Source organism: Perognathus longimembris, chromosome 21, assembly GCF_023159225.1.
Source record: "Perognathus longimembris pacificus isolate PPM17 chromosome 21, ASM2315922v1, whole genome shotgun sequence".
Taxonomy (NCBI): Eukaryota; Metazoa; Chordata; class Mammalia; order Rodentia; family Heteromyidae; genus Perognathus; species Perognathus longimembris.
This window is the reverse complement of record NC_063181.1, coordinates 29451186-29466325: the sequence shown is the minus strand read 5'-3', so window position 1 is coordinate 29466325 and position 15140 is coordinate 29451186. Positions and strand designations below refer to the sequence as shown.

The 15140-nt window shown below is 35.8% G+C and overlaps 1 protein-coding gene across 2 annotated transcripts in view; it reads left to right on the top strand.

The window, feature by feature from the left end:
- The window catches only part of Hook3 (hook microtubule tethering protein 3), a 100758-nt gene that overhangs the window by 28872 nt on the left and 56746 nt on the right, over positions 1 to 15140 (top strand). The window contains exons 2-5 of one of the 2 annotated variants that reach the window (XM_048330489.1): positions 3797 to 3869; positions 6810 to 6901; positions 8144 to 8194; positions 12363 to 12495. In XM_048330489.1, coding sequence (XP_048186446.1) covers positions 12447 to 12495 — 49 coding nt within the window. In that variant the 5' untranslated portion in view covers positions 3797 to 3869; positions 6810 to 6901; positions 8144 to 8194; positions 12363 to 12446. The remainder of the gene's footprint in view (positions 1 to 3796; positions 3870 to 6809; positions 6902 to 8143; positions 8195 to 12362; positions 12496 to 15140) is intronic. The other variant, XM_048330488.1, reaches the window with a different exon arrangement.

The following is a 15140-nucleotide window of genomic DNA, read 5'->3' as shown; positions in this document are numbered from 1 at the left end:
AAGTGAATTTGTTAGACAACTTTACATTAACATCACAGGTTACTTAGAATACAAATTAAGAAGCTTTAACATAACAGCAATATAGCCATATGGGATTACTGTCTTAAATGTATTCCTTTGCTGAAGTATTACATGGTGCATGAATATATCCATAGAGAAATGAAGTAATTCTTTAAAAAACAGATAAGTGGAAGACGCGAGTCATAAAAGACAACATAGCATATTATTTCACTTATACAAAATGTCTACAACAGGCAGAGCTATAAAGAAAGAAGGTAGATTAGTGATTTCCAGAACTGGGAAGACAAAGAAACAGGAGGGACGGCTAATGGATATATGTCTCTTTTCTGAAAATATGCAAATTATCTGAGATCAGATTTTGGTGATGGTTATGCAACCGAGTTTGTATACTGAAATGCTTCATATACGCTAGATGAATAAATTATGTTATTTGAGATTATCTCAATAAAACTTTTAAAGTAGATAGCCGAATCTTGGAATGTGGCTTAGTGGTAGAGTGCCCTTTCTAAAGGGGATTTTCTCGTGAAAAACAAATTACTTTTAGCTGTATGAACCTGACTTGACATCAGCTTAGTAAATTTCGTTCCTTGGAAAAGTTTGAATAATCTCAGCCCCATAGTACTTGATTGACATACCATCTCCCTAATACATCATTTATTATTACAAGTACTAATACTTGAAGCCCTGAGTTTGATTCCTCAGTACCATGTAAACAGAAAAAGCTGGAAGCAGTGCTGTGGCTCAAGTGGTAGAGTGCTAGCCTTGAACAAAAGAAGCTGAGGTACAGTGCAGTACAGGACCTGAGTTCAAGCCCCAGAGCTGGCGATAGATAGATATATAGATGGATGGATGGATGGATAAAAGATGGCTGTGCACTACTGGCTCATGCCTATAATCCTAGCTACTCAAGGGGGCTGAGATCTAAGGAACTGCAATTCAAAGCCAGCTCAGACAGGAAAGTCTATGAGACTCTTATCTCTACTTAACCAGCAAAAAGCTGGAAGTGGAAGTGTACCTCAAGTGATAGAGTTTCAGCCTTGAGTGAAAAAGCCAAGGGACAGCACCCAGGCCCTAAGTTCAAGCCCCAGTACTGGAACATACTCAAAAGAGCACATTAATGTTCCTTTGTTACAGTGATAAAACTCAAACTTTAAAAACAGCTGATTTCTAGAGATAACTTAGTTGTAATTATTTGTTCATAATACTTGTTACCTAAATTTTAGTACCTTTTTATTTTTTTCATAATAAAGGTTTAAAGTGCCAAGCAGTGTGCTGCTTCACTTAATGCTAATTTGAATAAAATTTAATGCTGAGTGTTTTTATCAGTTTGAGTTATAGTAAAAGTTGGAGTAAAGATTTTTCCCCCTAACTATCTGTTTCATTGCCAGTCTGATTTTTGATAGAGTAGAGACAATTATGTCATGGACTTTGTACTTGCTTAGACTAGGACAAACATCTTTGATCTTAGACAAATAACTTCTTAAGACTTCAGTTTGAAAAACTTTAAATGAGGCTCATTCTGGGTTTGTGGGAGATTCTCCTAGCAGTCAGGCTCCAGTGGCACATACCTATAATCCTAGTTACTCAAGAGGCAGAGATAAGAGCATCATGGTTCAAAGCCAGCCCAAGCAAGAAAATCTGTGTTGACCAGCCAAAAACCCGGAGTCCAGCTGTTCAAGTTGCCGAGTGTGGTCCTTGACTATAAAAATTCAAGAAATTAAAGCCCCAGAACTGGCACAAAAATAAGTTAACAAGCAAACAAACAAATAAATCAAGAGTAAGTATATTTAGGTTTTAGCCTTATTTCACTATAATACATTTGTTCATGTCACTCTAACCTGTGTCAACTTTGCAGGGACAGGTCACTTTTTAATTGCCAAGAGCCATTTTGGTACTGGTCCTAGGGCTTGAACTCAGGGCCGAGGCACTGTCCCTATGCTGCTTTTTCTTTTTTGCTCAAGAATAGTGTACTACCACTTGAGCCACAGTTCCACTTCTGGCCTTTTGAAGGTCAGTTGGAGATGGGTCTCATTGACTTTCCTGCCTGGGCTGCCTATGAATGGTGAGCCTCACATCTTAGCCTCCCAAGTAGCTATGATTATAGGTATGAGTCATCCATCGGTGCCTAGCCTATTTAGATATTTATAACATCATCCATGGGCCGTACAGAATTGTGAATACAAGCAGATAAGCGGCTGCAGGCAGCCATGAGAACCAATGGAAAGTACACATGTATCTTGTCATTTAACAAATGATTTCTTGGGTTTTATGGATCCCTGGACCAGATATTCTCAGTGCTTCTAATGCCTAGCAATATATTTGAGAATACAGATCCTGTTTATTTTCTTATTATGTTTGTGTGATTTTATATTTGGTTATATATATATATATATATATATTTATTTATTTTTTTGTTTTTTGTTTTTTTTTGGCCAGTCCTGGGCCTTGGACTCAGGGCCTGAGCACTGTCCCTGGCTTCTTTTTGCTCAAGGCTAGCACTCTGCCACTTGAGCCACAGCGCCGCTTCTGGCCGTTTTCTGTATATGTGGTGCTGGGGAATCGAACCTAGGGCCTCGTGTATCCGAGGCAGGCACTCTTGCCACTAGGCTATATCCCCAGCCCTGGTTATATATTTTTGATTATATATTGTATTTGATTATATTATTTGATTTGCACATGCATGTGCATATGTGCACACACGCACACACTGCCAGTACTAGGTCTTTAACTCAGGTCCTGAGTGCTATCTTTTAGCGATTTCACAGAAGATTGGTACTCTACAATTTGAGCTACAGCGCCGCCTCTGGCCTTTTGCTTGGAGATAAAAATCTCATGGACTATTCTGCCTGGGCTTGGTTTTGATCCTCAGTCTCTTTAGTAGCTAGGATTACAGTCTTGAGCCTCCAGTGCCCAGTAGGTAACATTATTTGAAGAAACCAAAATTGAGTGACATTAAATGTTGTTATTAACATACATATTCATATGTGTGCATATATGTGTATATAATATTCAAAGAACATAATTATAGCTATGGTACTACTTGGGGGATTAGGAGGAGGGAGAGATGGAAAGAGAATGAGGGAAGGTGAATAATATCAAAATTCATTGTGTTCATACATAAAGATGACATAAATGTCACTGAAAACTATTAAACAGAAACGTGGCAGAATGGGGAGAGACCTGGTTAAACTGTAATATCCACATACAAAATACCATGGTAAATCCCTTTGTATACTACTATACTTAAAAAAAAAATGAAGGATAGGAAAGTAAAACAGGCCCTGTTGAGAGGGCCAACAGAGAGGGGAAATAAAGACAAGTATGATTGCAGTACTTGGTATACATATATGAAAGTAGAACATTGAAACCTGCTGATACCCTACGTGGAAGTGAGAGGAGGAGAATAAGGGAAAGTGATGGAGGCAGTAAGCTTGATTAGGATAGATTTCAAGAAGCTGTGTTAGTAACTTTGATTCTAGGTATTTGTGTGGTATCTACAATTCTGTGCTAGTGTATTATACTATAACTCATTTTTATAATTCAATTTATATTGCCATTTTTGCCTTTTAAATGCCTGATAAAATATTTTATAATGATATAATGGCAGATTGATTTTGGAGAAGTCTCCTATAATTATATCTGGACTCATATACTGAACAATTTTGTGGGTAATAAACAGTAAATATATTTTAATGTCTTCAGTGATTATGTGGCATGAGATTCAGTTCTTTTTAATGATGGGTATGTGATTATATTAGCTTTTCTTTATTTGCAGAGATCCTGCATATTTTGATGAAAATTGGCTAAATAGAATCAAAACTGAAGTGGGAGATAATTGGAGACTAAAGGTATTTCTTTTTATTTTTTAATATTTTAAAGGTATTTCTTTTTATTTTTTAATATTTTAAGTATTTGTGTTGCATAGTATTTGTTGTGTTAGATTAAAATCTAATATATCCAATGAGATATGGAGATATAGGGAGCCTATAGAGAAAGAATGTGGAATTGAATATTGGTGGCAGATATATTCTAGCTACATTTTTAAAGGATAGTGGCTTTGCACCCAGAGCCTCTGTGTCCACATCATAGTGCTATTGTTTACTTTTTCTGAACAAGTGTTTTAATCTTTCAGAGCCTCAGTTGTATCATTGTAAAGTCAGGATTGTAATGAGATCTACAACAGAGGAATAAAGGAATTACTATGTAAAGGCCTTAGAATTATGCACAGTGCATGTGTTATTTTTAATAATGAGAACATTTGATAATCAGTGAAACATGTAATTTCCTTCCTAGTAGCCTTAAGTTTCAGTATTTCTTGATTTTAGACCATAATAAAAAACCTAGTTTAGGGCTGGGAATGTTGCTTAGTAGTAGGGTGCTTGCCTAGCATGCATGAAGCCCTGGGTTCAATTCCTAGAAAAAGCTGCAAGTGGCACTGTAGCTCAAGTGGCAGAGCGGTAGCCTTAAGCACAGAGAGGCCCAGGGTCAGAGCCCAGGCCCTGAGTTCAAGCCCCAGTACTGGCAAGAGAGAGAGAGAGAGAGAAAGAAAAAAAAAACCTAGATTAAATCGTAACCTGCTTATTCGAAAGTATTTGCATAGATACCTGGGCAAATGTTTACCCTAACTTTATACAGTGATGTTTTCATTTTATTTTTAAAAATATTAATTACAACTCACTGTCTTTTAGCTTTATATTCTTAAGTGATTTTACACTCAAAAGGAATTACAAAAAAGCAGATGGAGGGGCTGGGAATATGGCCTAGTGGTAAAAGTGCTTGCCTTCTATACATGAAGCCCTGAGTTTGATTCCTTAGCACCACATATTTAGAAAAAGCCAGAGGTGGCGCTGTGGCTCAAGTGACAGAGTGCTAGCCTTGAGCAAAATAAAGCCAGGGACAGTGTTCAGGCCCTGAGTTCAAGCCCCAGGACTGGAAAAAAAATTTTTTTTTAAAGCAGATGGAAAAGTCCTGTGTGCCTCTCACCAAATTACTCCAAATTAACATGTTTAACTATGATAAATTGCCAAAGCTAGGAAACTACCTTTGGTATGATTTATATTTCATTCAGATTTACCAATACACTATTTTATGTTTGTGTGTACCATTCTGTGCTTCTTTGGCTTATGTGTACTTTCTATAACTACCACCACAGTGAAGATACCAAACTGTATCATCACAAGCCTCCCTGGTGTGCCCTTAAAAGCTACATTCAGGGGCTGGGGATATGGCCTAGTGGCAAAGAGTGCTTACGTCATATACATGAAGCCCTGGGTTCAATTCCCCAGCATCACATATACAGAAAACGGCCAGAAGTGGCGCTGTGGCTCAAGTGGCAGAGTGCTAGCCTTGAGAAAAAGAAGCCAGGGACAGTGCTCAGGCCCTGAGTCCAAGCCTCAGGACTGGCAAAAAAAAGCTATATTCATATTCCCTATACTCCTAATCCCTTGCAACAACTCTTTTCTTCTCCATCTCTATAATTTTACTACAGTAAATTAAAAAAAATATTTTTGATGCTATTGGGGGAGGAACCCAAAGGTGCACTGCCTCTGTGCCTCCAAATATAAAATATTTATCAAAATTTAAAACAATTGTGTCAATATTGGTGCCTGAGCTCGGGGCCTCATGTTTTTGCTGAGCTCAAGGCAGGAGCACTACCACTTGAGTTAAATCTCTTATAAGTACTGCGCGCTAACCGATTGCGCAACTGGAGCTCCTTGAGTTACATCTCTACTTCCAGCTTTTTTGCTGGTTAATTGGAGATAAGAGTATTAGATTTGCCTGCCTGGACTGGCTTCAAACCTTGATCCTCAGATTTCAGCATCCTTAGTAGATTATAGGCATGAACCATTGGCACCTAGCCAATTGATTTTTGTGATCCCATAATGGTCATGACTGACAGTTTGAAAAAGCCCTAGAAATATTTGCTATTTGAATTATATACTAGCGAATACTCAGAAATACAAGTAAGTATGTTAAGTCTCTGTACTTAATGATGAACTTGGTTTGTTTTTATGTATTTCCCAACATGTAATTGATGAAATATATTGATTGCTTAGGTATTGGGACTTCCAAAAATCTTAATTTGTTATTTTTACTAAGAGGATGAAGAAGTTTTTAAATTGAGGAGCTGGAGTTCTCACTTGGCTTGCTTGCTCATGGCTCATTCTCTGCCACTTGAGCCACACCTCTAGCCCAGCTTTCTTCTGGTTAACTGAAAAATCTCATGGACTTTTCCTCCCAGACTGGCTTTGAACCTATGATCTTCTGAATAGCCAGGTCTAACCCTTCTGAATAGCTAAGATTGTAGTCATGAATCACGAGTGCCCAAGGCTAATGCATGTTTAAAATAACACTACTAATTATTTTGTGTATGCTTGCTGGCTTGACCAAAGAGGGAGTTACAAACTTTTCAACACACATGTACATACATACTCATACCCGCGTACACTGTCTTCAGTGTCATGAGTATGGATGGCAGTGGTAGTAATGCAGAAATTTCATTTTCTCAATGTTTGCAACTGAAATTCTTCAGCATACTTTACCTGATGATGTACTTCAATATTATGGGACATACATACAAAATAAGATATATAACTTTTTCTAATGGGGAAAACTGCTTTTTTAAGGAAACATTTTAAGGTGTTCTAATTTTGTATGCTAAACTTTAGCAGTAAAAGAAATAAAATATATTATGCATCATATCTCTAATTTTTTTCAGAAATAATGAGCTTGTGAATTTTATTCATGAGGTTGAGGTTGATTGTTGATTTTGCTTTGTTTTGAGACAGATATACCATTTATCCTGAACTGTCCTTAGACTTAAAAATCCTTTCCCCCTTCAAAAGTGCTTGGATTATAAGCATGTGCTTACAACAAACTGGTTTATGGGATTTTTTTTTGTCTTTGTTTTTTAATATGTAGGCATGTTCTTTAATCCAAAATCCAAAACTCTCTGATCTCAAACAATTAAGATAAATGATGATCTACAGATTCATATGACATATTGAATTCAACACAAATTTAATTGTCTCAGATCAAAAAGAGGGAAATAATAAACAGTTTTCAGTAAATAATGCCAAAAATAACATAGACAAGTGAACTTAAGGTCTGGATTGAGTAAATACTAGGAGACATTTGTATAATTTTTTCTGCTCCTCATTCTAGGGTCCTTCTAATGGGACAAGTACTTGTAGTCCTTGAGAGGATTAGTCTGTTGTTTTTAAGTAGTGTATTTTTTTTTATCTTAAAGCTCACAAAGTCTTTGGTATTCAAAGAAACAAGTCTTTTGACAGAGGAGAAATTTGGAGATTTTGTATACATATATTATATATATAACTTAATGCTCTTAATTTAGAACTTATATATATAAAACATATATATTATATAACTTAATGCTCTCAATTTAGAACTTATATGAGATGCAGTTCTATTTTTCTTACTCTGCAGAAAGTCTGAGTAATTTGATCTTCCAAGTTTTATTCAAATACCTTGTAACTTTTATCTGTGGTCAGACTTGTACATATGTTTTTGAGGTACTAGGGTTTGAATGCAGGGCTTCGTTCCATGATTTCTTAGGCAGATGCTTTTTACTTGAACTATGTCACCATCTCCATAATTGGAAACTTAGTATGTGTTACATATCTTTCAGATCAAATAAATTAAGCCAAAAAGGGATAGTCCTTTTTGATGATTAGTACAATTATCCTATTAAATTTTAGTTTTATTCACTTTGAATATTCTTTATATGAAATGCTTATTGTAAGAAATGTGTGTTAATTTTAAAGTTTTTTGGATTTTGGAAGGCTTCCATACATTTTTCCAGCTGAATATCCCCAATTTGAAACTCTGTGTCACTATAATAGATTTTTTTCTTTTTCTTTTTTTGCCAGTTCTATGGCTTGCGCTTGCACTTAGACCCTGGGCACTGTCGTTAAGCCTCTTTGTGTTCAGGGCTAGCACTCTACCACTTGAGCTTACAACACCACTTCTGGATTTTTTCTGAGTAGTTTATTGGAGATAAGAGTGTCATGGACTTTTAAGTTTAGCTCAGGATTTTTTTGTTTATTAAATTGTGCTCTGATATGTGTTTGCTTTTTACCCACTTGCTTATCTCTCTGAACAGATTAGCAATTTAAAGAAAATTTTAAAAGGAATCCTGGATTACAATCACGAGGTAAGGCCTTTTTAAAAAAACATTGTCTTTAGGAGTATTATTGTAGAATAGTTTGCTTTTATAATAATTTCACATTAAGGAAAAATTACCTTCAAAATTAATAATCAGTTTGTCTTCCCTTGTTATAGGATGTTCAAACAGTTGTTTACCAGGTGCTAAATAAATGAATAATATGAATAATATGTTTTATAGATATTTATAGATAATTATTAATATATATTAGATTGATCCATTGATCCAACTGGCAAATCTATATCTTTTGATTGGAGAATTGAATCCATTAACATTGAATGTTAGAATTGAGCAGTATGTTAGGGGAAGAATCCTGAACAACAAATGTACTGTTTGTCAAAATGAATAAATGTTTTGGGGGACAAAGGAGGGCTGATAGCAATGAGAGGAAGGATGTGCAGATGTAGTCTTTATGTTCAGTGTACATTATATAAAGAATGAACCATGTAACTTGAGGGTAGAGGCAGGAGAAAATGGGAGAATGAAGGAAGGAGTGACACTGAACAAGAAGTATTGCACCCATAACTTAAGAAATTGTAACCTCTCTGTATAACTACTTAATTTTTTAAAAGAATTGAGAAGTGTATCTCTCTATATATCCTATCATGTTACCCCCAATTTTGGTGTTGTGTCTTTTCTGTTTTTCCTGCTTCTCTGCTTATCTGGTAGAATCTTTTCTTTGCCTCATGTTCATGTTGATCTTTTGTTGGCAGGATATCTTTAAATATCTTCTGTAGTGCTGGCTTGACTCATTTACTGACGTTTATTTTCTTTTTCTTATTCTTTCTATTTTTAATTTTGTAATTCACATGTATTATCCAAAACAAGGAGTTTCAGTGTTACATTTTCCTACATTTCTTATAACGTGCTTTGTCATATTCACCCCTATATTGCCCCTGTAATTTTTTTTTTCTGTAAGTTGTTACTTCTTAAAGGTGGTAAGAATGCATCCTAGATCTTTTGGGCTTAGAAGAAGTAACTTTGCATTACTTCTTTTTGTTTTGCCATTTTGTAAAGTACAAATGATAATTTTCAATAAAGCAACAGTGAAAAGATGGTGATAGTATTTCAGAAGCTAGTAACTGAGTGTCATCATGATCAAGTATTTCACATAGTGCTGATCTCTTATCCCATGAAGGAATGAATGCTCACACTGAGAAAGACCATCAGCCTCTATGTACCACATTCTTTCCCTCCTACTGTTTTTCACTTTTCTTTCTCTAAACCTACAACCCTTGCTTGGGCTTTAGGTCTGCAACCTAAACTCTGTGCACCAGAGTAATGCTGTAAGTTAGCATTGGTACTTTGTTTTACTTTATGGCCTTTTAAAAGTCCAATTTTAGTCATTATTATTTGATAATGAAAAACAGTTGATGTCAATAAAACTAAAATCACATGTTCACTTGTTTGTATAATTTAGCCATTTAGTAAGCCCATTCTGTGTGATTTCACTCAGTCTCATTTTTCCTCTCAAAGAACAGTTTTTTCTTTTTACCACCTGCTATAATTTGTATTTAATATATCTCTTTGTACATTTACTTACTCATTGTATTCCTTCTCCTGTTCATAAATTATGGGTACTCGTCTATGTATCTAGACTTTTTATACATAGTCACTGACATTAATTCTACTTTAGAAATTTATCCTACTCAATAACTACTTGGGAAACTGAAACAGAAAGAAGATTGAGTCCAGCCTGAGAAATAGTGTTGTCCTGTGTCTAAAAATAAAAATAATATTAGCGCTATCATTGTATAGTAAGCAAAAATTGAAATTAACCCATATGTCTGACAATAGGATAATTGCAAATTATTTATAGAACAAATAGCATGTGGCCATAAAGAGTACATACTTATAAAGTCCTTATAAAAATATGAAATTACATTTGACATAAGATGCCAGTTTTATGGATCTAGACACAAATGTTCTTGTAACTATGTCTATTCAGGTTCACAATCTCAAATCTTTTAGGCCTGATACCATTTTGAAGTCAGTGCTCAGGACTGAACTTAAGGCTGGGTACTGTCCCTTAACTTTGATGCTCAACATTGACACTTTGCCACTTGAGTATCCACAGTTCTACTCACCCTCCTGAGTAGGTAGGATTTGCAGGTGTGAGCCATTGGTGCCTAACTGCTGTTTTACTTTCATGTTTTGATAGACACATTTTCTAATAGCATCTTCTTTAGAAATCTGTGTGATCATTTTTTTTAGGCATTGCAAATTAGGAGATAATCTTATTTATCCTTTGAGGATTGAATTGGCTATGACATTTTAGTGGAACGAATGTCAATATTTTTATTTATTTATTTATTCATTCATTCATTCATTCATTCATTCATTCATTTATTTATTTATTTCCAGTCCTGGGGCCTGGATTCAGGGCCTGACCACCATCCCTGGGTTCTTCCCGCTCAAGGCTAGCACTCTGCTACCTGAGCCACAGCGCCCCTTCTGGCTGTTTTCCATATATGTGGTGCTGGGGAATCGAACCTAGGGCTTCATGTATACAAGGCAAGCACTCTTGCCACTAGGCCATATCCCCAGCCCTAATGTCAATATTTAAAAGGCATTGAATGCTGTGATAATCTGTAACTTCCAGTGCTGCTGCTAAAATTTTTCATTTGGGTTTCCCATTTTATTTTGGTAACATATTTTCTGGAAGTTGGAAATTGTTAGTTTCCTTTGTTTTTGTTTTTATTTTCTGCTGGTCCTGGGACTTGAACTCAGTGCCTGGGCGCCGTCCTTGAGCTGTTTTGTTCAAGACTGGTGCTACAGCATTTGAGCCACAGCTTTACAACCAGCTTTTTGGTTGTTAATTGGAGTTAAGAGTCTTTCCTGCCCACACTGGCTTTGATCCATGATCCTCAGATCTCAGCCTCATGAGTAGCTGGGATTATGAGCCACTGTGCATGTGTATGTATGTGTATGTGTGCGTACGCGATGGTTCTAGGGCTTGAACTGAGGTCCTGAATATCTTCGCTGAGTTTTTATGCTCGACTGGCATTCTACCACTTAAGCCATAGCTCTTTTCTGGCTTTTTGTGGTTAATCTGAGGTAAGGGTCTAAGGGACTTTTCCTGCCAAGCTGCTTTTGAACTGTTATCCTCAGATCTCAGCCTCCTGAGTAGTTAGGATTACAGACATGAGGTATTTGCACTCAGCTTGATCCTGATCTTTTAAATAATCTAGTTTTTCCTTTCCTTAGTAGTTGTTGGGTTTTTTGTTCGTTTACTGAACTTGAACTTGGTGCCTCAGCCTTTTCACTCACAGCTGGCTCTACAGTTACTTGAGCCATACCTCTAGTTCAGCTTTTTGGTGGTATGGTTAGTTGGAAATAGAGTTTTGAGGGACTTTTCTATCTTTGAATTGTAATTTTCAGGTCTCAGTCAACTGAGTAGTTAGGATTACAGGCATGATCCATCAGTGTTCAACTTCTTTAATAATTTTGCCATTGGTTGAAGTGTCTAATAATAGCATTGAAAATTTTCACTTTAACTCCCTCCATCATACTGTGCTTTGAATTTCTTTATTTTTGTCTTTCATGTTGGAGATTTTACTCAAATGTGCTAGTAATTCTGTTTATTGATATTTAAAAGTAAAACACTGTAAAAAGGCTGACATCTGAGTGGGTTTGTTTTTAGTGTTAAATTTCTCTGGGATTATTAAGTAGACATCCTCACATTTGTTTGCTTAAATCATTGTTTGGTATCAGTTTCACCATAAAGAAATCCTACGTTCCTCTTTCTGGTATAGATTTTTTCAGCTCGTGATTTGAGAGAGAAATACAGTGAAAATGACTAGGAGGAATCTTACTTTGGGTGACATGAGTTTTTATTTAATCTTAGATCTTTCTGGTTTCCCTTTCTGGTTCTAGTTCAACAGAAGACAAATATCCAGTCATACTTGGAGCTGTAGATGAATTGATCATATAGTTTCATTGTTCAGTGTACATACCACATATAAAGTCAGGGATTAAGTTGCTGTGAGGCAAAATTAGGTATAACATAGGAGTGGGAGGTGAAAATAGAAGTTGGGAGTAAGAGTGACAAAATAACTCTGCCCTTGGTAGAAAGTTTATGGCGAAAATCAATCTCTGCTATTTTATATGGTCAGATAAATGTGAATGCAGTAGTAATCTTCTTATTTCCATTCAGATTTTAGGACAGCAGATTAATGACTTTACTCTCCCTGATGTGAACCTTATTGGGGAGCATTCTGATGCAGCAGAGCTCGGAAGGATGCTCCAACTCATTTTAGGTTGTGCTGTGAATTGTGAACAGAAGCAAGGTAATTTACTTAATCTTAGTATGTACATTTAAAATATTGAAGGAAATAGTATATAATGAATAATATATAAATTATGTATGATACTCGGATATTCCAAGAAAGAACATCTTTCTACTATACATTTTCTATAATTTTGTTAGTAATTGGTTTTTACACTTAAGTTTTGCAAATTAGAATAAATTTGATTATGGTAATATTCCTTCACCTCCAAGATCACATAATTTTTTTTATTTATTTTTATTGTAAAGATGGTGTACAGAGAGGTTACATAAGTCAGATACTGAGTACATTTCTTTTTAAACAGTGTTATTCCCTCTCTCATTTTCTCCCATTTTTTCCCTTCCAGCCTCCCCCCCCCCCAAGTTGTATAGTTGATTTCCAGAATAGTGTCTAGTGAGTATCACTGCTAAATTACTTTACCCTTTGTCCTTGTTTCTGAAGACCACATAAATCTTTGAGTAGGTTTTTTTTTGTATTTGTTATGGTGCTGGTTTGAAACCTAGGGCCTCATCCACACTAAACACATATGATACAATTGATTATATTGTTTTTATTTTGCTTATTTTCAAGGTAGTATTTGTTATGGCCAGCCTCAGCTGTGATCCTCCAACTTGTACTTCATCTTTGTCCTTGGAGCATGATAGGTGCAAGCCATTTTGCCCATTCAGTGGGTTTCTGTAGCTAGGATGACAGGTGCCTCTGCACTCCATCATTGGTTGAGATGAATTTTATAATTCAGCTGGCTTTGAACCTTAGTTCCTCAATCTGCATTGCAGATAGCTGGGATTATGGGCTTGAACCACAGTGCTCAGATCGTATAGATTGTTTTAATGCAGTTTAACTACATGTGGTGAAATTTAATGTTAAATGGGCACAGTTCAGCTATTACTTTGTAAAAACAATGAGAAACCAGGGTTGTACCATAGTGAGAGTGACTGAGATTTCCCTGCCTAGTATCTATAGTAGATGCCTTAGAAATTGTTTTAAAACATTGAAACATTGTTGTGGAGAAAAGAGGGAAATCTCATTGTACATACTCTCTAAAAAATAAAAATAGATCTGGAATTGAGTTCCCTCCCCATAAATCTGGTAGATATTCTCCCACGAAATCATCTCTTCAGTGTGTGTGTGTGTGTGTGTGTAACTTGAACATAGATCCTTGTGCATCCTAGGCAAGTGCTCTAACTCTTGAGCTTCCTCCTAAATTTTAAAGGTTACATTGACTATCTTTTAAAGGAAGAAATAATATACCTTATCAAGATTGTTTTATTCTACTTGTTTCTTTTTTTTTTTTTTTTTTTTGGCCAGTCCTGGGCCTTGAACTCAGGGCCTGAGCACTGTCCCTGGCTTCTTTTTGCTCAAGGCTAGCACTCTGCCACTTGAGCCACAGCGCCACTTCTGGCCGTTTTCTGTATATGTGGTGCTGGGGAATCGAACCCAGGGCCTCATGTCTACGAGGCAAGCACTCTAGCCACTAGGCCATATCCCCAGCCCCTATTCCACTTGTTTCTAAGTTAACTTTTAGAAAACTGTTAAGTTTTTTTATATTCATGTACTCTGGCAAGGAAACCTTGAAATTTGAAGACTTCAAGATTCATTTCATGAAGATGGACAAAGACTTAAAATTAATGTTTTGTCTAAGTCTGAACTACCATGTAAATCATTTCTATTTCCTTATTTCTTTTATATTATAATTTAAAATATCCAATTTTAAATTCCTAGATGGAACTGATCCCTTATACTATGTTCTACTAGTACACAATAGTAAGTACTACTATTGAAATACTAGTTGGTTTGTTAAATAGTTGTTCGTTTTGTAAAGTAGCAGTTTACAAAATATTTCTGTACTCAGATTAAGTGCATGGGCTGTAGCATTTAATCATATTGTTCAGTTCAGTTCCATTGCCATACATTAGTAGGTAATAGGTACATCATTAAATCTAAGCCTTTTAGTTTCTTAGTAAATGATGAGATAATGAATGTAAAACACTAGTGGTTTACGCATAGTAATAGCCCAAACTATTAATTACAAGGAAACCTAACTTGTTAAGTGCCATTTTTTAAACCATGCATTTAGTTCAGTTATCTTTTGTGCATTTTTATAAGCTTTCAAGTAGTCATAATTTTGAAAATATCATTTATCAAGGAAGTATTTAATAGTTTATATTCTATGAATATATGGCATATAAATTAGTAAAGTTTAGACTTGGAAAAAGTTATTTGTATCAAGTTGAACTGAGTTTGCAGAATTTGTTAGAAATATATACATAGATAGGTATAGATATATGTTTTTTGGTTTTTTTTTGTCTGGGGGGGTTGGTCAGTCATGGGGCTTGAACTCTGCGCGTAGGCGCCCTGTCCCTGACCTCTTCAGCTAAAGGTTAGCGCTCTACCACTTGAGCCACAGTACTATTTTCCAGTTTTCTGCCCAGGCTGGCTTTGAACCATGATCCTCATATCTCAGCCTCCTGAGTAGCTAGGATTATAGGCGTGAGCCACTGATGCCTGGCTTTATATATTGCTTTTATGCGTACAAGAAATCCAAGGTTACAGATATGTTACTTTTTCAAATTAAAAACCAGCTTTTGATATGTGCATAATAATGTAGTCAACTTTTTTTAGATACTTCCAAAGTGTTCGCCTAA